The following is a 25821-nucleotide window of genomic DNA, read 5'->3' on the forward strand; positions in this document are numbered from 1 at the left end:
AGGCCTCCGATGTCCTTAGCAGAAGAGTTCCTGATGTAGACCCCTAGTGCAGGATTTCGCTTTTCAGCCGCTGATAAGCACAAATGTGAAAAAACTTTTCGTAACTGCCCAAAGGAACTGCTAGGGATCATGTAGATATTGACCCTGTGAGTGTGAGAGAGTTGCCCCAGCAGGCAGTTGGGTGTGAAAGGATTCTAAATGCCTATTCTCCTGCATGTCTACTAGATTCATAAGGAACTGCAGATAGAAGCTCTTCACGCAGAACAAGAACCAAAAGCTCCCACTGAAGAAACTTCACATTAGGGTATCACAGAGCCAGGTGGAAAGGAAAAGCAAGAATTGATGATTTGTTCATAGAAGATGTGTCCATAGAGGTCCATGTAGCAGAAATCTCCAAGCAGGCTAGGTGAAGCTCCTGATTATCAGGAAACAGGGTAGAGTGCTAGAGGTGGACTCTCATGTGGAATATGAAAGATACTAACAGCCATTGTCATCACCCTTATCAGAAAAACAGTTTAAGTAGGCAAAGGAAGTACACTAACTATCTAATACTAATCTAGCTGTAAAAACAGATTTCTTAGTTATGCGAATAGATGGATATTGGGAATTATGCTTCCAGTCAAGCCTGTAAGCAGGCAACTCAGTCACCATATCCTGAAGTCCATGGTCTGTGCAAGTCTATTCAATCACCTCTATCTCCCCTCTGCTCAAAACTCATAACATCTGGTTGGTAGAATATGCTATATGGCCAACATTTTTGAACACCTAACCATCACACCTACCACTCTGGCCAAAAGTAAGTGAAATTCACCTCCAAATTGAACTCCAAGTAAAGGGCACTGTTAATGCTTCAGCATACAAATTACATTGTAGACAACTGTGCTTCCAACCTTGTGGGAACAGCTTGGGGAAGGCCCTTTTTTTCCAGCATAATGGGTGCCCCTATGTACAAAGCCAACTCCATAATGAGCTTAATGAATACGTTTAGTGTGGAGAAACTTGAGCGGCCTGCACATAGTCCTGACCTCAACCCTACCGCACACCTTAGGGATGAATTGGAACACCAATTATGAGCCAGGTCTTCTTGTTTACCTTAGGACTTGACCTTAAAAATTTTGAATGAGAAAAATTCCCACAGGCAGACTCTTGTGGAAAGCCCTCCCCAGGAGAGTGCAAGCTGTTATATCCACAATGGGAGGCCAACTCTATGTGAATGCCGATGGTTTTGGAAGGGGATGTCCAACAATCTAATATAGGTGTAATAGTCAGGTGTCCACAAACATTTGGCTATATGTTTGTGGACAGTTGGGAAGCTTACCTTTTTTTTAAATAGCGAAAGTGAAGGGCGGCCCCAGTTTAAACGCTACATGAGGGTCCTGTCACTTGTTAGCTAAACCTCTGCTCTCCTGTATATATTATATTAGAACATCTGCAATGTCAATGCCATTTTATATGTTTCTATCCTTTTTTCTAACAGAAAATTAATCACTTTGGAGAGGAACTTAAAAAATCTGTTCATGGAGAGGATGACGTCAGCAAAGGAAATTTAAAGCTTTTCACCAGCATGCGAAGGCTCTTTAATTCCTGGGAAAGAAGTCTCAAAGACTCAGCTGACATATGTAAGCGCACAAAAACAACATTATTTCAAGAAATATTTTTTTTCAGTTGGTATTGTTTGCCTGAAAATAATTTTTGATAGCATTTATGCTTACAGGATTATACATTACAGATTTGTGTGTCACAGTACAGTGAGCATTCTAGCAGGGCACTTGCTGCAAGACACAAATTTAGAGCCACCTAGCTGTATATTATCAAAGCATATTCTATAATAATATATAGTATAATATATATATATATATATCCATCTCTCTGCCCTGCACTGGTTCATCGCAAGGGGATATCAATCTATTGTTTGCATGTGCGGCTTTTTTCCGATGGAATGACTCCCTTTTGGTAATTTATGAAGGTCCCTGTAAGAGGCAGTATGCCTCTCCTTTCCCTATTGCTAGGTGGCTTAGATCAGTGGTTCTCAACCCTGTCCTCAAGTACCCCCAACAGGCCATATTTGCAGGTTTTTCTTTATCTTGCACAGGTGCTTTAAATCAAAGCCTGGCTTGGTAATTTATGCAGATATTTTATTTAAGAGAAATTCCCAAAACATGGCCTATTGGGGGTACTTGAGGACAGGGTTGAGAACCAGTGGCTTTAATGACTCATCATCCAAACCTATAGGCTTAAGAACAAGTTTCTACATTCTCCTAGATCAGCGAGTTCCTCCTTGTTTTTTTCAGCTGCTTGTGAGATTTGCAAGGCTGCAACCTGGTCTTCTCATGTTCCAAGTTTTACCAGGAAGTCAAGGCCTATGTTCATCCTAGGGGCTTCACAGGGGCAAAGGGATAGGTCTTAAAGTGGTTCTAAAGGCTGAAGGTTTTTTTTCCTTAATGCATTCTCTGTATTAAAGGAGTAAACCCTCAAGGTTTTTCACCCTAATACATTCGATGCATTAAGGTGAAAAACCTTCTGTGCTGCATCTGCCCCCAGAGCCCCCCCCCCCTTTTTCTTACCTGAACCTGATTGTCCAGCGACGAGAACGAGCCCAGCAGCTCCAGTCGCTGTCTCTGTCCTCATTGGATAGATTGAAAACTGCAGGAGCCAATGGCCATTGGCTGTCAATCAAGCCAAATCAATCAAATCCAGTGACATGAGAGCGGGGGGCAGAGTCCTGCTGTCTGTGTCTATGGACGCAGCAGCGGGACTCGTGAGCGCACCCACACAGGTGCCCCCAGGGAAAGCGGCTCTCTGTGGGGGCACCCGATAAAGAGGAGGAGCCAGGAGCACCGCTGGGGCACCTCAGAGGAAGAGGATAGGGGCTGCTTTGTGTAAAGACCTTGCACAGAGCAGGTATGCATGACATGTTTGTTATTTAAAAAAAAACAAAAAAAAACCATTTACAATCACTTAGAGTAAAAAACCTTCTGAGTGCAGCACCCCCCACGCCTTATACTTACCTGAGCCTGATTTTGATATCCAGCGATGTGCACAAGAGCAGTGGCTCTCTCTGCTCTCTCCCTCCTAATAGGCTCAGAGACAGCAGCAGGGAGTGGGGCCGAGCCGCACTCTGTGCGTCAATGGACACACAGAGCGTGGCCGCAGGAGTGCCACCATAGCAAGTGGCTTGCTACTGTGGGCACTTGGCAGGGTGGGGCCCAAAAAGACCATTGCACAAAGCAGATAAGTATGACGTTTGTTATTTAATAAAAAAAGATACAATTATTTGACACTGTGGTTACCTTAGAAATATTTTACCACACATGATATATATTATTCACATTAATATTATAAAATCTTGTTCAACGATTTTTAATTGAGATTAAGAGAAGACAAATCTGCAACTGTACTTCATTTTCAGATGCTGAGGACCTAAGAGATGACATAAAGGTCTATGAGGAGCAGCACCGAGGCCGAGAGATGACAGGCTTTGTAAATTTCAGAACATTTGAAAATATTGCCAAGAAGCAAATCCAGACATACGAAGAGCCAGCGATTATGAAGCTGAATGAAATAACTGGTAAGAACACAGTCCTGTTTACTGATGGGAAAGAAACCTCTGATCCCCCAATAAATGTGTTACTTGGTGAAGTAGGAAATGAATCACTTTTCTCAAAAACCTTTTCTTTAAAGGGCCATTTCACACTCGTGATCCTGTTGTTGATGCGTTCTCTTTATAGAGGGAAAAGAGGATAAGAAAAATACTCTTCTCTTTCCATGTGTTGCTCCCTTTCTAGCTGGATAAGCAAGATGTTAATCCTTTTCTGGTGAGTGCATCCAGAAAGTATTCACGGAGCTCCACTTTTTCCACATTTTGGTATGTTACAGCCTTATTCCAAAATGGATTAAATTCATTATTTTCCTCAAAATTCTACAAACAATCCAACATAATGACAACATGAAAGACGTTTGTTTGAAATCTTTGCAAATTTATTAAAAGAAAAAAAAAAAATCCCCATGTACATAAGTATTCACAGCCTTTGCCATGACACTCAAACTTTATCTTAGGTGCATCCTGTTTCCACTGATCATCCTTGAGATGTTTCTAAAACTTGATTGGAGTCCACCTGTGGTAAATTTAGTTGATTAGACATGATTTGGAAAGGCACACGCCTATCTATATAAGGTCCCACAGTTAACAGCCCATGTCAGAGCACAAACCAAGCCATGAAGTCCAAGGAATCGTCTGTAGACCTCCGAGACAGGATTGTATTGATACAAAGATCTGGGGAAGGGTACAGAAACATTTCTGCAGCGTTGAAGGTCCCAATGAGCACAGTGGCCTCCATCATCCGTAAATGGAAGAAGTTTGGAAACACCAGGGTTCCTCCTATAGCGGGCCGCCCGGCCAAACTGAGCGAGTCAGGGAGGTGACCAAGAACCCAATGGTCACTCTGACAGAGCTCCAGCATTTCTCTGTGGAGAGAGGAGAACCTTCCAGAAAAACAACCATCTCTGCAGCACTCCACAAATCAGGCCTGTATGGTAGAGTGGCCAGACGGAAGCCACTCCTCAGTAAAAGGCTCATGACAGCCCGCCTGGAGTTTGCCAAAAGGCACCTGAAGAACTCTCAGACCATGAGAAACAAAATGCTCTGGTCTGATGAAACAGATTGAACTCTTTAGCCTGCATGACGGGCATCATGTCTGGAGGAAACCATTGATAAAAACTTCCTCCAGAGTGCTCTGGACCTCAGACTGGGGTGAAAGTTCATCTTCCAACAGGACAACAACCCTAAGCACACGGCCAAGATAAAGGAGTGGCATTGTGACAACTCTGTGAATGTCCTTGAGTGGCCCAGCCAGAGCCCAGACTTGAACCCGATTGAACATCTCTGGAGAGATCTGAAAATGGCTGTGCGCCGACCATCCCCATCTAACCTGATGGAGCTTGAGAGGTCTTGAAAAGAATAGGTGTGCCAAGCTTGTAGCATCATACTCAAAAAGACCTGAGGCTGTAATTGGTGCCAAATGTGCTTCAACAAAGTACTGAGCAAAGGCTGTGACCTTTTTTTCTGTTTTTATTTTTAATAAATTTGCAAAGATTTCAAACAAACTTCTTTCATGTTGTCATTATGGGGTATTGTTTGTAGAATTTTGAGGAAAATAATGAATTTAATCCCTTTTGAATTAAGGCTCTAACATAACAAAATGTGGAAAAAGTGAAGCGCTGTGAATACTTTCCGGATGCACTGTACATTCTTACAGCATTTCTGTCAACAAGGAGCAATGGCTCACTCATTTAGCCAGCAAGGGATTAACCCATGACGGTAGGTGAGAATATTTTCTCCAATTTTTAGGGATCCTGTTGCTGGGAGTTCTAGTGGCCATAATGCGGTATTTTTCAGCAAAATGCTGCATTATGGCCACTAGATGGAGCTGATGATTGTAGAAATACACAAATTAGACACATTACAGGGATTATTTGTAAAGCTGATGCATTCGCACAGTGATTTTTTTTTTTTTTTTTTTTTAAATCAATGAATCCTTTAACCACTTGACCTTGGCAGATATACCCCCTTCATGACCAGCCCATTTTTTTTGCGATATGGCACTGCGTTACTTTAACTGACAATTGCGCGGTTGTGCAACGCTGTACCCAAATAAAATTGATGTAATTTTTTTCCCACAAATAGAGCTTTCTTTTTGGTGGTATTTAATAACCTCTGTGTTTTTTATTTTTTGCGCTATAAACAAAAAAAGACCCACAATTTTGAAAAAAAAAAAAAACAATATTTTTTACTTTCTGCTATAAAATATATCCAATAAAATGTCTTCATCAATTTAGGCCAATATATATCCTGCTTTGCAGAAACACAAAATTAATTCCTTCCCCCCTTTCAGAACTGAGATCTGCCTTGTTTACATAGGCAGATCTCAGTTCTGTGTGTATTCCCGAAAAACGGTGGGTGCCAGTGGACATCCAGTTTCCGGCACCCGCAGATTGGCTTCTACTGTTAAAGCGGTTGTATGCCTGACCAAAAAAAAAAACCTGTGAGGCAAAGGCATAATGAGCTAGTATGCATTGCATGCTAGCGCATTATGAAATACTTACCTTAGAACAAAGCCCCCGTACCGCTGAGGGAGCTGACATGTTCCCTCTGCGTTTCTTCCAGGTTTGTGGCTCCGGTGCTGTGAGTAGCCGGAGCCACGATGACGTCACATGCGCGGGAGTCTTCTGTTCCAGCAAGGAGCTCTGATTTTCTGGCAGCATCCGCCAGACTTTCAGAGCGAATGCTCCACTGATGTCAGCGGCTGCATGCAGGGTGAATATCTCCTAAACCGTGCAGGTTTAGGAGATATTCATTTTACCTACAGGTAAGCCTTATTATAGGCTTATCTGTAGGTAAAAATCACAAAGCAGGGTATACAACCGCTTTAATAATCACAGCTAATCTGGCTAAGATGGCTATATATGTTTTTTGGCAGAGACCCTAAGGAATAAAATGGCAGTCGTTGCAACTTTTTATGTCTATTTGCGCAGCGATTTTTTTAAACAACTTTTTTTTGAAAAGGAAAATTTTTTTTAATGCATTAAAAACAAAAAACACTAGAGTTAGCCTGATTTTTTTTTTTTGTATAACTTAAAAGATGATGTTACACCAAGTAAATAGATACCTAACATGTTACGCTTTTAAAATTGCATGCACTCGTGGAATCGCGACAACCTTCGGTACTTAAAAATCTGCATAGGCGAAGCTTTAACATTTTTTACAGGTTAACAGTTTAAAGTTACAGAGGAGGTCTAACTATCACGGCCATCACCTCACATGTGTGGTTTGAACGCCGTTTACATATGTGGTCGCGGTGTACATATGTGTTTACTTCTGCGTGCGAGCACACGGGGACGTGGGCGATTTAAAAAGAAAATGTATTGTTTATTTTATTTTTTTATAACTTTCCCTTAAATTTTTTTTATTTTTGATCACTTTTATTTCTATTACAAGGACGGTAAACATCCCTTTTAATAGGAATAGGGTATAAAAGGTCTTCTTTACAGAGAGATGTGGGGTCTATAAGATCCCACATCTCTCCTCTAGGCTGGAAAGCCTGAAATAAAAAAAAATAAAAAATTATCTCAGCCTTTCCAGCTAAAAACACAGCAATGTTAACATCTGCCGAGGCCGGAAGTGACATAACGCCATGCCTGGCCTCCGAAGGTCATAGAGATGGTCGGGGACCATCTGGTCCTTGGTTAGCTCTATGGTAAAAGGCCGCCGCTGCCTGATTCATTCTCCGGCTCCCTGGCGAGCCGGAAGAAGCACTGGAGTGCGAAGGGGATGCCCCCTCCAGCTGCCTATAGAAACAAGCTGCTATGATTGTTTTTAAATTGCAGGGATTGGCTGGCAGAAAAAAAAAGATATCTGAATGATGCAGCTGCACCCATCATCCAGATATCTCCATTCAAATCCACGTCATATGACAGCCTTGGGCAGGAAGTGGTTAAGATCAGTGACAGCAGAAAGGTTCTTGGGGGTCCCTTTAAAATTTTGTTATGGGGCCCCATTAACTGCAGTTACACCCCTGCTTAGAACAACAATGCAGTTTTATTAGTCAAGCTGTTTTAGCTTCCAGCAGACGGGTAAAACATATTCCCTTTATAAATATGAATAAAAGTCAAATAGGACACCGACTGCAAGATTTCCATTCCTCAAAGCTTGTAGTCCTCCTGAAGGTTGCTGCATTAGACTGGTGATAGGATCACTTTAACCGCTTCAGCCCCGGAAGAATTTACCCCCTTCCTGACCAGAGCACTTTTTGCGATTCGGCACTGCGTCGCTTTAACTGACAATTGCGCGGTTGTGCGACGTGGCTCCCAAACAAAATTGATGTCCTTTTTTTCCCACAAATAGAGCTTTCTTTTGGTGGTATTTGATCACCTCTGCGGTTTTTATTTTTTGCGCTATAAACAAAAAAATAGCGTCAATTTTGAAAAAAACGCATTATTTTTTACATTTTGCTATAATAACTATTCCCAAAAAATAATTAAAAAAACATTTTTTTTTCCTCAGTTTAGGCCGATCGTATTCTTCTACATATTTTTGGTAAAAAAAAAATCGCAATAAGTGATTATTGATTGGTTTGTGCAAAAGTTATAGCGTTTACAAAATAGGGGATAGTTTTATGGCAATTTTATTAACAATTTTTTTTTTTTTACTAGTAATGGCGGCGATCAGCGATTTTTATTGTGACTGCGACCTTATGGCGGACACATCGGACATTTTTGGGACCATTGTCATTTATACAGCAATCAGTGCTATAAAAATGCACTGATTCCTGTGTAAATGACACTGGCAGTGAAGGGGTTAACCACTAGGGGGCGGGGAGGGGTTAAGTCAGTACTAGGGAGTGATTTCTAACTGTAGGGGGATGGGCTAGCTGTGACACGTCACTGATCTCTGCTCCCGATGACAGGGAGCAGAGATCAGTGACACTGTCACTAGGCAGAATGGGGAGATGCTTGTTTACATTAGCATCTGCCCATTCGTCCTCTCCGTGGGGCGATCGCGGATATCCCCGCGGCGATCGAGTCTGCGGTACCCGCGACCCGACTCACGGAGCTTCCGGCCGGCGCGCATGCAATGGCACGGCGGGGAATTCAAATGGGACTTACAGGTACGCCCCATTTGCCCAGCCGTGCCATTCTGCCGACGTACATTGGCGTGCGCCGGTCGGGAAGTGGTAAAGCTGCTGCTGTGAATCGTGTAGCATTTTATTACATCATTTAAAAGAGATATATGAGCATATTCCGTTCCAGGAGAATGCTTGTAATCCAAAGCACTCGAATATCAAAGCGAGTTTCCCCATAGAAGTCAATGGAAACAAAGATAATTTGTTCTGCATTGACTTCTATTGCATGCAATACCGCATGTGGCCAGGGGGATGGGGGGGGGGCGCCGGAGAGCCTCGGAAATACTTGGGGACAACTCGGAAACCCTCGGAAAGGCTCAGAAATACTCGGGAACTGAGTATTTCCGAGTGATTCAGAGTATTTCCGAACGGCTCCAAACCATTCCGAGTGTCACCGGCGCCCCCCGCACCTCTCGCCAAATGGTACTGCACACCGCATTAGCTTGAATTCTGCTCGTTTTACGAGACAACACTCGCAAACCGAGTCAGGATTAAAAAAAAAAAAAAAAAGTTGCTCGTCTTTCAAAACGCTCGTTAACCGCGTTTCTCGTTAACCAAGGTTCCACTGTGTAGGTTTTTGGACTTTTTTAAGAATCGTACTTACCTAGGTGGATGCTGCATCTGTCTCTGGCTGGCTCTAACACTGAGGACTGAGTGATCAAACGCCTCCGATCGCTCGGTTCTCAGAGCTCCATAAGCAGAGAGCTGGAGGCTCTCCATCACCGTCTCTCTGCTCACTGGGGCGCTGGGCTGTGGAGGGGGGCGAGAGCGACTCGCTGAGAGGCCGAGCCAGCTGCCGGTCCAGGCATGTGGGCAAATCCTGACCATATTGTCGCAATCTTGCTCGAGCCTGGACCAGCTCTGTGCTGTCAGCTGACAACAGGCCTCAGGCCGCTGTCTGCTGAAAACAGGTCACAGGACGGCAGAACAAGCTTTGGCTGTACTTCTCCTTTAATAAAACTGAGGCATCAACAACAGGAATGAAGAGACTCTGCCACTTTCATTAATACTGTATCATATCTCCCAACTATCCCTGATTTCGAAGAACTGTCCTTGATTTGGAATAATGTCCCTCTGTCCCTCATATATCCTCATTTGTCCCTCATTTTGGTCTGATCTATATAGTTGTATATAAAATGCATTATTTATCTTTCAAAAAGTGTTTCCCAGTGCTAAACCTTTCATCCCATTTCTAAATTTCTAAAGCATTTGTAAATTTCAAAAGCCAATATAAAGGAATAGTAGTGGTAAAAAAAAGCACTTGTGGGTTTAAAAAATATTTTTTTTGTATAATTCTCCTTTAAGGGGGTGTGTCAGGGGGTGTGTCCTATGCCTACATACTTTTGCTAATAGGTGTCCCTTATTTCCATCTAAAAAAAGTTGGGAGGTGTGCAGCATCGCACTAAAGTTACAATTTTCCTTTTATTCACAGTTCTCTTTTCTGTTTTTTTTTTTTTTAATTAGAGCTGGTTCGAAAATATTTCAACAACATCGCTTTAAGGCATTTTGAGCAGTTCCCCAATCTTTACAGAAGTGCAAAGGTAAGCCTGATTATAAATACAACTATTGAATCTTCACCTTTTACAAAGGGGTTACATAACAAATTATTCTTCCCAGCGCTCTCCTTAAAGTGTAACTCCTCTTTTGTGGACAAAAAAGAAAAAAATTCCCCCCACCCGGCTGATTTATATACATTGCTAGGATTTAAACAAACATTGTGGCAGATTCCTACCTTTTTCTGTTTCACTATTTCCTTCAAAGAATGATTCCTTAATGGGAATGTCTGTGTTCTTTATAACCACCTGAGCAGTGGTGGCCCGTACATTACGGGCGTTCTAGCGCCGCCCCCTCTATCCATGCATCCGACCCCCTGACCTACATGCAGGGCGCGGGAAGCATGGATTCCAATAGAGGCTCTACTAGGCTTCAAAAAGAGTGGGCTCAGGGCACAGAGTGAGAATATATATATATATATTATGAATTTTCGCTATTCTCACACTGATCCTCCTCCCGGGCCAATCAGGAAGTGGGTGAGACCCATCACCTGATTGGCTGAAAAGATAGGCGAATCCGACGCCAAGGAGGAGGAGGGAGGAGATGCACGGCGGAAGCTGCCGTGATGCAGAGGAGGAGGAGGAGACGCCCGCCCATAGGAGCGCTGGCCGCCCGGAACCTAGATGGGGTAAGCGCTGGACTGACAACAAAACCTCCAGGGATGAGGGTGGGGTGCGGTTGACCCAACCAAGGGGGGAACGCCACCAGCCAACCAGGGGGGGGGAGTTGTTTGCCGCCCCCCCAAAAAAAAATACCAGTTGCCACTGCACCTGAGGTACTTTCTGTATTTTAATGAGGAAAGTTGCAGGGTCTGCATCCTTTTAGAAGTAATTACCCTTAAGAAGTAACGCACAAAAAATGAAATTAAGGGGTGCCTAAAATTCTACATGTATACACTATATTGCCAAAAGTATTGGGACGTGCCTGCCTTTAAACGCACATGAACTTTAATGCAATCCCAGTTTTAGTCCGTAGGGTTCAATATTGAGTTTTGACACTGAACTACTGATTGTGTAAAAAAAAAAAGATCTTAAAAAAAATAACATTATGTAACAGTATGACCGTATGTAAAAAGAAAAATTGTGAACACAAAAACAAATTTTATTTAATTTCTTACTTTCAAAAAATTTTGAGAAAAAATTACAACTTCAAAAAACTCGCCATGCCTCTAACTGAATACCTTGGACTGTCTACTTTCCAAAAAAGGGGTCGTTTGGGGGGTATTTGTATTGTCCTGGCATTTTAGGGCCTCAAAAAAATGAGGCTGTCAGTACATCAGGACTGATCAATTCTCATAATATATATATATCTATATCGATATTGATATAGATATAGATATATATACACACACACACAGTATCTCACAAAAGTGAGTACACCCCCTCACATTTTTGTAAATATTTTATTCTATCTTTTCATGTGACAACACTGAAGAAATGACACTTTGCTACAATGTAAAGTAGTGAGTGTACAGCTTGTATAACAGTGTAAATTTGCTGCCCCCTCAAAATAACTCAACACACAGCCATTAATGTCTAAACCGCTGGCAAAAAAAGTGAGTACACCCCTAAGTGAAAATGTCCAAATTGGGCCCAATTAGCCATTTTCCCTCAGGTGTGAATGGGGAGCAGGTGTGTTAAATTTGGTGTTATCGCTCTCACTCTCTCATGCTGGTCACTGGAATTTCAACATGGCACCTCATGGCAAAGAACTCTCTGAGGATCTGAAAAAAAGAATTGTTGCTCTACATAAAGATGGCCTAGGCTATAAGAAGATTGCCAAAAAAAAAAAAAATGCTATAAATTTATTTGTGTACAGTGTTGCATTACTGCGCAATTACCAGTTAAAGTAGCGCAGTGCTGAATAGCAAAAAATGCTGCGTTCTGGAGGTCAAGTGTAAATGGAAGCTGACAGCTATAAAGTCAGGGCAAGTCAGTAATAAATGATATCACAGACACAGAAGAGGCTTGTTATCAAGTACCGCAATAGTCCCCCTCTCTTCCTTTTACGGGGGGTGGAGTTATTGGCTCACAGTAGCAGCAACTGCGGCCACTACTCTGCCCTCTCACTCCTTTTGACCAGTAAATTAGAACACTTGCAGAATTGAGTGATAGTGAATCGTGGGGAAATTTATTTTATTATTATTTTTTTTTAATTATTTATTTTTATTTATTATATTATAATTTATGTTTTTGTGTTTCAAACTTTATCATACCCGGGATATCTACTAGACTCTTGTTTGGACAGATTTAAGTGTGTTATTGTTAAGAATTACAGGCCTACAATATAAAACACCAAATTTCCATGCAGAATAATTGTACCGCTTTCAGCACCTAAAATCCAAAATAATCATACCGCCAGGGAGGTTAAAAGAAAAAAAATAGCAGGGGGGCCCCCAAGATCAATACCAGACCCTTATCCGAGCATGCAGCCTGGCCAGGAAAGGGGGGGGGCGAGCGAGCCCCCCACCCCAAAGCACCTTGTTCCCATGTTGATGGGGACAAGGGCCTCTTCCCCACAACCCTGGCCTTTAGTTGTATAGTTCTGCAGGCGGGGGGCTTATCGGAATCTGGAAGCCCCCAGATCCTGCCCCCCCCCATGTGAATGAGTACCAAAAGATGTGTAAAAAAAAGTAAAACATAGAGACAGTTTGACAATTCCTTAACTTAAAAAAACAAAAACAATCTCCCCTGGTGTAAATTCATTGTCATTCACGCTGCCCGCCGACACCCCAAAAAAAAAAGCTCAGTTTGCGCCAAGGCTCCCGCCGTCGGCCTGCTCTGCCATCTGACAACTCTTAAATAGCTAAGGGGCGGGGCCACCCAGCGACGTTATGGACCAGTGCATGCTGGGTTAGTGATGTCACAAGGAGGCAGTGCAAAGCTACAGGCTCATAACACGCTAAAGAGGATTAGTTCTCTGACATCATAGTGCTGAGGTTTAAAGTGGAACTTAACTGTATCTGAGCACCACAAACTGAAAGTGCTATTTAATTCATTTTTAATATTCAAAGCAAACTCCCCCATTGTCACGTACCTTACAGCGGAGTCTGAAATGACGAGGGCGGCCTCTTGCACGGTCCCGGTCTTAGCACCCCTGGAGGTTGAGACAGGGCTGCTAGGGCAGCGGATGGGTGCAGGTGCCTGCTGGCAGGATCAGGAACACGGAAGTCTTCGTAAAGGAGATGGGACACTGATCACTGGATGGGTTCAGAAGTCCAGCAGAGATACCTGCAGGGTCAAAGACAGGCAGGAGTTGGCAACGTGCTGGCAGCAAGGTACACAATCGGCAGGCAGATTCGTAGTCAGGGACTGGCGGAGGTTGGCAACAAACTGGCAGCGAGGTACAGAATCGGGAGACAGAGCCGTAGTCAGAAGTCCAAGCCGGGTTCAGTACAGGAAGCTAGGCAGACAGAGATGCAGGGATGATCCAAGAGGGTAGTCGAGGAAGGCAGAGGTTCAAGATCAGGGTCAAGTAAACAAGGCAACAGCAAGGGTTCCGGAACGAGCTGAGACAATCCAGCACTGATACTAGTATGCTGATCATTTAAATAGGGCCCCTCGCGCCGTGATTCGTTGGCGTGCGAACGTGCATGCGCTGACGTGCACTCTTTCGTACGATTGCATTACGTGCATGCCTAGTCCGGGGCTCGTTCTTACCGTACGTCTGGCTGGCACACGGGAACGAGCGTTTGTGATGGTTCACTGACACCCATCCATCCATGTCTCCATGCTTTATTTTGCTGAGAAATCACTTTGGAAACCCCCCCTCTAGCATTTGTAGCCGTAGCCATCTTGAGTAAGGGCAGATGATTCATGTAACATTTAGTTCCTGGAATCTATTTGCCCTTAACTCAGGCATGCAGGCAGGAGGATGTGCTTAGCTGAGAAAGCTCGTCCTCCCCTCTTCCAGGAAAAAAATGCCCTTGAAGACTCCTAGGGAGTATGACATCATTTTTGGCCTAGGCCAGAAACCAGGAAGCAACTATAGATATGTAAAAAAAAAAATGAAAACAAGTAAATATAATATACCTTCCTATCTATTTACTAAGGCTATCAGCATAAGGATGAAAAATGACTTTAAGCTCTCCTCTCCTTTTTTCCAAAAGGGTAAGCTGGAAAATATTTGTGGTGACCAACAAAAAGAGGCCGAGAGCGTAATCCAAAACCAGTTCAGGATGGAGGATGTCATCTACTGTCAGGACTCAGTATACGGGCGCTACCTAAAGGCTGCCCGCGAGGATGCCACTAAATTTTGTTTCCAGAAAAAATCACAAGGCGACATGCACTTATCCATCGTGGAAATGAGTTATCATCTCCAAGCCTATTTCAAGGTGAGCATTCTATATGGGTCAGAAAACCAAGGCTGGAGTCGTCTATGGATTGGTGGGACCAGAGTTATAGAGAGATAGTGTGACTGGTGGTATGTGCAATAATGCCAATATGGACGTGTACAAATAAAGAACAAGCCTAGTGCAAAGGAACAATCAAGCCAGAATAGATGTTTTGTACAACCATATACAAAATAACAGAGGATCAGGGTTGGGTAGGTCTAGATCAGGGACCACCAAGGGATAACAACAAATTACAAAATGAAACCCAATGTATTTTGTCGCCTCCATCTGCTGCACTCGGATGGCGCCCTCCGCTGTCTGAGTTTTTAATACACCTACTGGTGGCTACTAAAATCACAGGCTGATATGCATGAGAACTTACTGCCACCTGCAGGTAGAACAAGAGAATGGTAGGTTCTTGACAGTGTATTCATTCTAACTAGGAATTCAATCAAGCAAAACACTAATTGCATGGGTAAAGTGCAGTTATTCAAACTCTATCATCTCTCAAAGGATTTGTAATTCTTTGCAGCCATGTCTGTTATTACTTGTTTGCAATACCCTGCAGGCAGATAGGTGAAACTATTAATTTTTTCCTTTTTTGATTTGCCTTGTCACCTTTCTAATCACTGGAGAGTCAGCACTATGACGCTGTTAAAGCGGGGTTCCACCCAAATTTTGAACAATATCTGTATGTATTCTCTTCCTTCCCTAGATGCTGACGATGCCGTTTAAAAAAATTTAAATCGCCGTAATTACCTTTTATTTTTCTATTCTTCTTTGCACTTCCTGGTTCTCCTCCCGTGGGAGTAGGCGTGTTTCAAGCCTCTCCCAGACTCCTGGGAGCTAGTCTCAGGCTTCCCAGGATGCCACTGAGCATGTGCGGGAACGAGCAGTGAATGCTGGGAGCACAGTATTCACCACATCCAGGAAATAAATGCTTGTGGGCTTCAAATGCCCACAATGAAGATGGAAACTGCCTGCAGTGAGTAATATAAGTTATTCTTTCCGACGAAATCTGACACAGGCGGACATATTACACACAATATGTGAGTATGTAATGCTGAGAAGAAAAGTTTATGAATGAACTAAAAAAAAAAAAAACGATAGATAGGTGGACCCCCGCTTTAAGAAAAGCACCAGAAAGCCACAAAGCTGACATAGTAAACAATGGTGTCACCTAAGTGATGTGGTAGAGATGAATAAGTCCTGACAAGACTGGCCTATTAGAATTATAAATCATGTGGCAGGTAGACATGTGCACTGAGAAAAAATAGTTAGTTTTCGTTTCATTCGTTTTTTTGCTTTTTTTTCGGAAATCCAAAAATTCAGATTTTCAAATTTCCGAATTTCCGAATTTCAAATTTACATAATTTCAAATTTACGAATTTTCGGAATTCGGAAATTCAGAAATTTAGAAATTCGAAAATCTGAAAAAAAAGAGAAAAAAAATCAGTAAAATTCGAAATAATAACTAATTAATAATAACGAACTATTAAATTATATTTATTGGAATTTCCTTTCAAATTTGGCTGTTTGTGAACAAAACAAATACAAATTTATCTGAAGTTACGAATTATCCGAAATAACGAATGCTGCATCTAAACAAATGGAATGGAACAAATTAATAATAAATAATAATAATAAAAAGGTTTTATTAATATTAATTATTATCAGATTGTTACGTTCCATTAGTTTAGATATGGCATTCGTTATTTCAGATAATTCGTAACTTCGGATAAATTCATACGTTCACTAACAGCCAAATTTGAAAGGAAATTCCAATACCTATAGGCCCCTTTCACACGGACGGATAGAATGGTGCTTTTAGTTGCGGATTTTCTAATTTTCTACTGCAGCTAAAAGCACACAATGCTTTCCTATGGCCCCATTCACACACTGCGTTTAGCTGCGATTTAGATACATGCGGTTCCGTGCGGATAGAAAAAATAGAATTGACTGCGTCCAGGAGCGATTTAGCGCAGCTATCCGCACATAACCGCAGGTAATAGCAGTGCACTGTGTCAGCTGCGGATAACAGCGCCAAGCTGCTCATCGGGAAAGGAAAAATGATTTTTCCTTTCCCAATGAGCGACAAGCACGGGGATCCGACTCGCATCCCCGCCAATGCCCGGCACTGTTTGGTATGAATCTTGAGGGGGAACTCCAAATTTTAAATAAAAAACCGGCGTAGGTTCCCCTCCAGGGGCATACCAGGCCCTTAGGTTTGGTATGGATTTTGAGAGGAACCCCCTACGCCGAAAAAACGGCGTGGGGTCCTCCCCAAAATCCATACCAGACCATTATCCGAGCGCGCAGCCCGGTCGGTCAGGAAAGGAGTGGGGACGAGCGAGCGCCTATATAAGTCAGAGTGGACCGCGCATAGAGCATTCTAGCCGGAGAGAGCGTCGTGTCAACATTGGAAGAAAAGAAGAGGGAAGAAGGCAGAAGTCCGGGCCACCGCTAGCAAAAGAGCGGCAAAAGAGCAGAAGATAGCGGAGGAGCCCGGCAGAAGACCCGGAGAGCGCGGAGAAGAACCGGAGAGACCCCCGAAGTCGGAAGAAAACCCCCGGAGCCGGAAGAAGACCCCCGGAGTTGTCTAATAAATTACTTTAAAAACCTGTGTAGTGTTTTTTTATTGACACTTCTTCCCCCAGGTGAATGGGTAGGGGTACCATGTACCCCATACTCATTCACATAGGGTGGGGGGGCCGGGGTCTGGGGGCCCCCTTAATAAAGGGGGCTACAGGATTCCTATAAGCCCCCTGCCCGCAGACCCCGACAACCAACGGCCTGGGTTGTTGGGAAGAGGCCCTTGTTCTCATCAACATGGGGACAAGGTGCTTTGGGGAGGGGGGCCGCAGGGCACCCCCCCTCCCCAAAGCACCCCCCCTCCCCAAAAGCACCCCCCCATGTTGAGGGCATGCGGCCTGGTGCGGTTCAGGAGGGGGGGCGCTCGCTCGCCCCCACCCCATTTCCTGACCGACCGGGCTGCGTGCTCGGATAAGGGTCTGGTATGGATTTTGGGGGGACCCCATGCAAAAACGGTGTAGGGGGTTCCCCCCAACATCCATACCAGACCAAAGGGCCTGGTATGCCCCTGAAGGGGGAACCCATGTCGTTTTTTTATTTAAAATTTGGCGTGGAGTTCCCCCTCAACATTTATACCATACAGTGCAAGTCGGTACCCTGTCGGGTTGCCATGGAAATGGCAAACCGCAGCTAAACGCAACCGCAGCTAATCGCACTGTGCAAATGAAGCTGATCGCAGTGCCTGGAGTCTTGAAATTCACAGGAAAAAAACATGCTTTTAACTGCAGCAGAATAGCCGTCCGTGTGAAAGGCGCCATAATTTAATATTTATTATTAGTTATTATTTCAGATTTTCAAATTTTCGAATTTCCTAATTTCGAGTTTTCGAACTTTCAAATTTCCAAAATTCGGAAATTGAAAAATTCTGAAATTTCAGAATTAACGAATTTGTCAAAATTCGTTAAACGAGTTCGGTACTAAACTGATTGCACATGTCTAGTGCCAGGTAACAGTTCTTTGGACAGCTTAATTACCATGTCTAAAGTCCAATGTTTATTGCTGTATGTGTCCCTATTGGCATAGGCGTCGTCAGGGGGTGGCTACTAAGGCTGTAGCCCCAAATCTGGAGCCCAGAGTCTCTTGCCGCAGTGTCCCTGCCTAACCAGCGGGTCACGGCTGCGGCGGGCGGGCTGCATTAGAGGTGGAGGAGAGAGACAAGCAGGCGGACGAGCAGAGGTGACATCATCTCTCTCCGCCCACTCCATGTCACCACTCTTCCGCCCTCACAGCCGGGCCACTTCAATGTGGGAGCGATGTGAGGCGGGGAGCAGATAGATGACATCATCTCTCACTGCCCGCCACACATCAGCGCTCTTCCGCTCTCACAGCGCGGGCCTCTTCAATGTCGGAGGTGCGGCGGGGAGCAGAGAGATTATACATCATCTCTCACTGCCCGCCCCGCATCTCCACTCTCCTGCCCTCACTAAATGGACCAGTGCTGCCAGCCTGACACCAATGCAGCGACAATGCACTTTGGTGGCACTGGCTGGCATGGCAAGTGACAATCCACATCAGTTGGCAAGTGACAACCCACATCTAGTGGCAGGTGATGTGGCAAGTGACAGTCTGCTAATGGTGGCAGGTGACGTGGCAAGTGACAATCTGCTAATGGTGGCAGGTGGCGTGGCAAGTGACAATCTGTAAATGGTGGCAGGTGACATGACAAGTGACATGGCAAGTGACAATGTGCAACTGGTGGCAGGTGATGTGGCAAGTGATGATCCACATTTGGTGGCAGGCGGCATGGCAAGTGACAATCCACATCTAGTGGCAGGTGATGGAGGCAAGTTAAAAAGCTGCATCTGGTGACAGGCGACAGTGGCAAGTGACATGCTGCATCTGGTGGCAGGAGATGTGGCAAGTGATACGCCCAGGGCTCCCACTGATTCTGCATTATGGTGAGTTGAACCACTTCATTATATTTTAGAATGTAACAATAGAAACAATGCGCTTCGATCACCCTGACACCATATCAACCATGGTGCCATGATGATTGAAATGCCAACCCCAGCCTTTGCCCGCAAAAAATTGGCCCTCTTATGACTCATCCCCCCTCCCTTCCTGGCAAACTCTCACCGGAGAGTGAGAGCTGTGCATGATGTCATAAGCCTAGGCTAAAGACCAGACAAGAAACAGGAAGTGGGCTGTATAAGGTATTTACTGGCAGAAAAAAAAATGTCACTAGATTTGGATTGTCACTTGCCATGTCACCTACCACCAGATGTGGATTGTCACTTGCCACATCACTTGCCACCATTTGCAGATTGTCACTTGCCACCATTTGCAGATTGTCACTTGCCACGTCACCTGCCACCTGATGCGGATTGTCACTTGCCACGTCACCTGTCGCTGCATTGGTGGCAGGCTGGCAGCACTGGTCCATTTAGTGAGGGCAGGAGAGTGGCGATGCGGGGCGGGCAGTGAGAAATGATGTATAATCTCTCTGCTCCCCGCCGCACCTCCGACATTGAAGAGGCCCGCGCTGTGAGGGCAGAAGAGCGCTGATGTGTGCCGGGCAGTAAGAAATTATGTCATCCCTCTGCTCCCCGCCACACATCGCTCCCACATTGAAGTGGCCTGGCTGTGAGGGCAGAAGAGTGGTGACATGGAGCGGGCGGAGAGAGATGATGTCATCTCTGCTCGTCCGCCCGCTCGTCTCTCTCCTCCACCTGTAATGCAGCCCGCCTGCCGCAGTCGCGACCCACTGGTTAGGCAGGGACACTGCGGCAAGAGACTCGGGGCTACAGCCTCAATAGCCACCCCCTGACGACGCCTATGGCAAGAGCGAATCCCTTCTGAGTCACCCTTTGTTTCTGCTCCCTAGCCACCTCCAAGCACCCTTGGTTCCACCTCCTACTCACCTCCCAGTATCACCTCTTTTAGAGAATACACAACCAATTATCATTTTGTGCTACTAAGTGATTTGCATGGAATTTATTACTAACAAGAAAGAAATTAAAATAGATCCCCTGCAGTGAGCAACAATAGACCCCACCCCAGTAACATAGACCCCTCCAGCAATGATAGACCTCACCCCAGCAACAATAGATCCTCCATACGCACTAGACTTCCCCCAGCAACAATGGACCCCCTGCAACAAAATACCACCCCAGCAGCAACAACAGATCTCCCAGCAGCCAGCATCAATAGACTCTCCAGGAGTCAGCAACAATAGACCTCTCTCTCAACGGTAGATTCCTCCCAGAAACATAAGACCCCCCCCCCACTAGAAACAATAGATCTACCCAGCATCAATAAACCTCCACCCAAAAATAGATCCCCATCAGTGACAATAGATCTGGCAGCAGTCAGCATCAATAGACCCTCCAGCACACCCCAGCACTCCTTATCATTATATACATTCATTGCTGGAGGTGCCGGAACTGCGCTCCCTCACGTTCCCGCTGAAAAAAAGCCCTGCTTCTCGGACCCCATAGACACTGTTACATTTTCTGCAGATTTTTGTCTTCAGATTTACCAAAACCATGTAATATGAGGTCAAAAATCAGGCAGGCCCTTGCATTACATGCTTTTGGTAAATCTGAGGACACAAATCTGCAGAAAATCTAATAGTGTGTATGGGGTCTTACGCTTCAAAAGACTGGAAAAAAACATCCACTGTACTGCAATTAGCTGAAGTAAAATTGCATTGGATTCAACTCCTGTGTCCTATTGAAGAGTTAAGCTGCCTGTAGATGGTCCCCAGTCAGCAGATGACCATACTGTGTGGACAGACTGAGATTGATTTACTAAAACTGGAGAGTGCAAAAACTGGTGTAGCCCTGCATACAAACCAATCAGCCTCCAGGTTTTTTTTTTTTTTGTCCAAGCTTAATGGAACAAGCTGAAGTTAGAAGCTGACCATGCACAGCTGCACCCAATTTTGCACTCTCCAGTTAGTAAATTAACCCCAATTTGTTTATTTCCTATCACCATCAGCTCTATCAGGTGAATAGTGCGGTATATTTCTGATCAAGGCATTTCAGGAAAATACCACATTATGGCCAGTAGATGGAGCTGACAATCATAGGGAAAAAAACTGAAATTACAAGCTGACCTTGAGATTTTGCACGATCCTGTTTTAGTAAATCAACCTCACTGAGTCTGTAGAGGTATATCAATGCATTCAGCCATGTTTGAAACAAATTTTAGTCCAGGAAATAGATGCTGCCCGTTGGCAGATGCCTGTACATAAATGGTGCCACCCTTCTGGTGTAGAAAGGAAGGTGAATGCACTGTCAGGGGGGAGTACTGTGATCTCTTTATAGATAACAATATTTTATTTTAACCTTATTTTTTTCTCTCCTAGAACACAATAGCCCGCCTAGCTAGTCAGATCCCACTCATCATCCAGCACTATGTCCTCCGCGGGTCTGCCACTCAGCTTCACACACAGATGATTCTCCTTATTCAAGACAAACAGAATTTGGATCGGATGCTGCAGGAGAAGCAGGACCTCTCCACCGAGAGGAAGAGCTTAAAGGGCCGGATCGACCGGCTGGAAAAAGCCCAACGCCGCCTGGCGAGGTTTCCCAACTAAGTTCCCGATCTTTCACTGAAGCTGTTATCAAACTTTATCACTCTTTTAGAAAGGAACACTTCTTTGTCTTATGTGCATTCTCGCACTATGACCCAGTCAATAATAAAAACTATTTTATTGATCCACCAAGTTCTAAACATTCCAACTGTCACAGGTCAGTTGCTGCGGCTTCGGTGAGAATTTGCACAGGAGCCCTGCGCGTCTTTTGGCCTGTTTCAGCCAAAAAATTTGGGAAGAAATCAGACCTGAAACGGTGCAAGTTTTTGGTGCGTTCTTGTGCGTTTTTGATGCAATCCAATGTCCCCTGTCTTTTTTTCTTGGCTGATGGGGCCACTCTGATGTAATGGAGATGCTGATGGGGACACTCTGATGTAAGGGGATGCTGATGGGGACACTCTGATGTAAGGGGATGCTGATGGGGACACTCTGATGTAAGGGGATGCTGATGGGGACACTCTGATGTGAAGAGGGTGCTGATGGGGACACTCTGATGTGAAGGGGGGATGCTGATGGGGCCACTTTGATGTAAGGGGATGCTGATGGGACACTCTGATGTAAGGGGATGCTGATACGGACACTCTAATGTAAGAGGATGCTGATGGGGACACTCTGATGTAAGGGGATGCTGATGGGGACACTCTGATGTAAGGGGATGCTGATGGGGACACTCTGATGTAAGGGGATGCTGATGGGGACACTCTGATGTAAGGGGATGCTGATGGGGACACTCTGATGTAAGGGGATGCTGATGGAGACACTCTGATGTGAAGGGGTTGCTGATGGGGACACTCTGATGTGAAGGGGGGGTGCTGATGGGGCCACTTTGATGTAAGGGGGTGCTGATGGGGACACTCTGATTTGAAGAAGGGTGCTGATGGGAACACTCAAAATTAAAGTGGGCTGGTCTGAATGAAGTCCAGGGCCAATTTTTTGTCCCAGTCCAGCCCTGCCACTATGCCTTTACAACCCACTACATCCTGAAGGATGTCACCTATCTTTGGCCTTGGAGGTCCTCAGACTGGAAGAGGCTAAAGACTTTGCTACATGTACATTTTTGATACTGGAAAATATTGCTATATTTTCTTCTTTTTGTGTAAAAACAAATAAAAAGGATTAAACAACACTTCCCAGAACCCTCTAATACCCAATCTCAGGCTTAGCTGGCACCTTGACCCCAATTCAAAGGACCGTTTCCAAGAGGTGTGCCCATATAAAATAGAGAAAGGAGCAGTCCACAGAAGGAAGTACTGTATCTTTCAAGAGTGTATTAAGTTGAGATATGTAAAGTACAATGGTCCAGAGTCCAGCATCCCTCCCTTCGGGAATGTGTGTAGTTATGATGGCTGCAAGACCACCAGCTTCCCTCCTAAGGGGAAGTGCCATTATATAAGCTCCCTGCCTACATGCTGGTCCATGCAGTTGCACCCACATGGAAAAACCAGTAATCACTCTCCTTGAGAAATCTAACAAACCAGCCACCTCTCCGCCTTCCTAATAGAACCTTATCCAGGGTACTCCTCAGGGGCAGGGCTGGCACTTAACCCAGGAGGCTCCTAAGCTGAGTCTTACTCTCAAGCTATGGCAGCATCTAGTGGTCAACCAGGAGGACTATAACAGCCCATATATGTGCCTCACCCTACAGCGTATACAAATGACCCCAGATCCCAATGCAAAATAAAAACAAAGGTTTCTCTGCATCTTCTTATTATTAATGATGCTCCACATATTTTTTTATCTGTCTGTGTCCTGTTGGGGAGACAAATAAAAGGGAAATCTCACTAAAATGATTGGAAATCCCCTTTTAGACAGCTGTTACTGGAACCGTTGGCCCCCTTGGAAGACTTCTCCTCTATTCTTCTTCTGGTGGCAACTGTAGAATTCAGGATTTCCCATCAGTTTCTGTGCCAATGGTCATCAAGACAAATAGACATGGTGAATCTTCCCAGCTGGACAGCAATAAAAACCTTATAGAGGTTCCAGCTCTTCCCTATTGTAAGAGTAGAGTTGAAACCTTTACTAAAAGCTTCTTCCAGTTACTATATAGGTCATAATAATACTCACTTTGGTACAGTAAAATGGAAAGAGAACAAGATTCCGAAACTGAGGTGAGAGGTGGACCTCAAAGGTCAAATTGCCCAGAATGATGTACACCCCGCTTCCCTGTTGCTAGGTCAGTCAGTGTTAAAGGTATATACATTTTTTTTTTCATTTTAAATCTACTATGTCAATGTATCTGCTGTGATATCTTGTGTTTCCACAACTGCAAGGTATAATTTTATTTATTGTTACTTGTAAGTAATGTACTATACATATACAGAAAATACCTTTAATAAAAATTTGTGAAACCTGTTTGTGTTTTCTTTACAATTAGTTTAAATGATAATATTCATTAAAAAAAATATTGAATGTGGTCCTGATCTGAAAAAAAAATTGTAATCCCTACCCATTCCTTTTTCAAACTAATCTGCCTTCATCGTTACCACCCGCGTACAGTGTAGTATGCATGAAAAAATTCTGCAGAGCTATTATTCTTGTGAAACTTCTGGAACTTTGAAATAGGGGAAAATCAAATGTTTTCAAGCTATTTCCTCTACAGGTCGAATGTTGTACATTCATAAAAAAAAAAAGAGTGGTTGGGGAAAATGGCCCATTATGGCCTCTAGAAGGAGCTGAGGATCTGAAGAAATAAGTATCATCAGCTCCATCTATCCTACAGGTTGAAGCTGATCTTGATTACTATGTTATGATGGCTGGTAGTTACTAGCCAGCAGCATCTGCATGAGCAATGAAGATAAGCGATATGCAGATGCTGCTGTCCAGTATTTAAAAAGACACTCCCTCAGGAAAGCCCTATGTTGAGTCCATTCAAGTTCCTTATCTTAACTGAAGCCCTGATGAAGGAGGAGTGTATGCTGGCCCCTTGAAATGGGTTGGATTTTTTTTTAATGCAAACCAACAAATTAACTTGGACACTTATGATTTGGCCTGGTATTCTTTTCATTGGTTCATATTTTTTCCGACATGCCATAGGCAACCTTCAACTATCTTTTTTTTTTTTTTTTTTTTTTTTAAATACTATTCAGACTTTTACTCTACTTAATGCCAGTTTTGAACTCACATGTTTTAACCAATGTTTTTTAATATGGCCATTCTTATATATCTGGGTGGTGACCAGGGGCAGACTGACAACACTCAGGGCCCCCGGACCAAATAAAGCAAGGGTCCCCTGTCAGGCCCCGCCCATGGTCCGCCCCTGACACTGCCTCTACATTTTGCACAAAGTACAACATCTGCCTTTTTTTTAATGGGACCTGGAGGGGGGGGGGGTCTCTCTCTAACATTGTCCATTAGACAGGTTAGACACACTGTTAGAAAGCATCCCCTCCAGGCCGCATTAGAGTCTACAACTGAGTCTAATCAGATCTGGAGGGGAGTCTCTCTCTAACAGTAAAATTAGAGAGTCTCTGTTAGCGAGAGACCCCCCTCCAGGACCCATTAGAGACTACAAAGGAGTAAAATGGAACCTGGAGGGGGACCTCTTTCTAACAGAGTGTACTGCAAACACCTTTATTCACTCTGGTCCTCACAGGACCCCCTCCTTGTGTCATGACCCTCACCCCTACCCTAACCAGTATAAATAAAATTGGCACTGAGTATTTCTCCTCTTACCTTAACTATGGGTACTGTAGCTGTGGCTGGCTCCTGCGTCCTTTGTGGCTGGCTCCTATGTCCTCTGTGGCTGACTGGCTCCTGTGTCCTCTGTGGCTGGCTGGCTGGCTCCTGTGTCCTCTGTGGCTGGCTGCGTCCCGTATCCTCTGTGGCTGGCTCCTGTGGGTGGCTGGCTGGTACCCTGCTGTAGCTGGCTGGCTCCCTGGTGTGGGTGGGTCACCATGGGTTAGAAATATCCCCCATCAATGCAGCCTCACCAGTGTCCCCTCAGGGCAGCCTCACCAGGGTCCTTTTCATGCAGCCTCACCATTGTCCCCTCAGGGCAGCCTCACCAATGCCCCCCTCCATGCAGCCCCCTCCGTGCAGCCTCACCAGTGTCCCCTCCATGCAGCCTCACCAGTGTCCCCTCCATGCAGCCTCACCAATGTCCCCGTCCATGCAGCCCCCTCCGTGCA

At 44.5% G+C, this 25821-nt stretch overlaps 1 protein-coding gene across 1 annotated transcript in view; it reads left to right on the top strand.

Annotated features, from left to right (window-relative positions):
- The window catches only part of LOC141127730 (interferon-induced GTP-binding protein Mx2-like), a 68488-nt gene extending 44442 nt beyond the window's left edge, over positions 1-24046 (top strand). Inside the window, exons 10-14 of the mRNA XM_073614481.1 lie at positions 1478-1619; positions 3410-3568; positions 10143-10219; positions 14341-14565; positions 21467-24046. Of these exons, the coding sequence (XP_073470582.1) occupies positions 1478-1619; positions 3410-3568; positions 10143-10219; positions 14341-14565; positions 21467-21697 (834 nt within the window). The 3' untranslated portion in view covers positions 21698-24046. The remainder of the gene's footprint in view (positions 1-1477; positions 1620-3409; positions 3569-10142; positions 10220-14340; positions 14566-21466) is intronic.
- Positions 24047-25821: the final 1775 nt, after the last annotated feature.

Source organism: Aquarana catesbeiana, linkage group LG02 (genome assembly GCF_042186555.1).
Source record: "Aquarana catesbeiana isolate 2022-GZ linkage group LG02, ASM4218655v1, whole genome shotgun sequence".
Classification (NCBI taxonomy): Eukaryota; Metazoa; Chordata; class Amphibia; order Anura; family Ranidae; genus Aquarana; species Aquarana catesbeiana.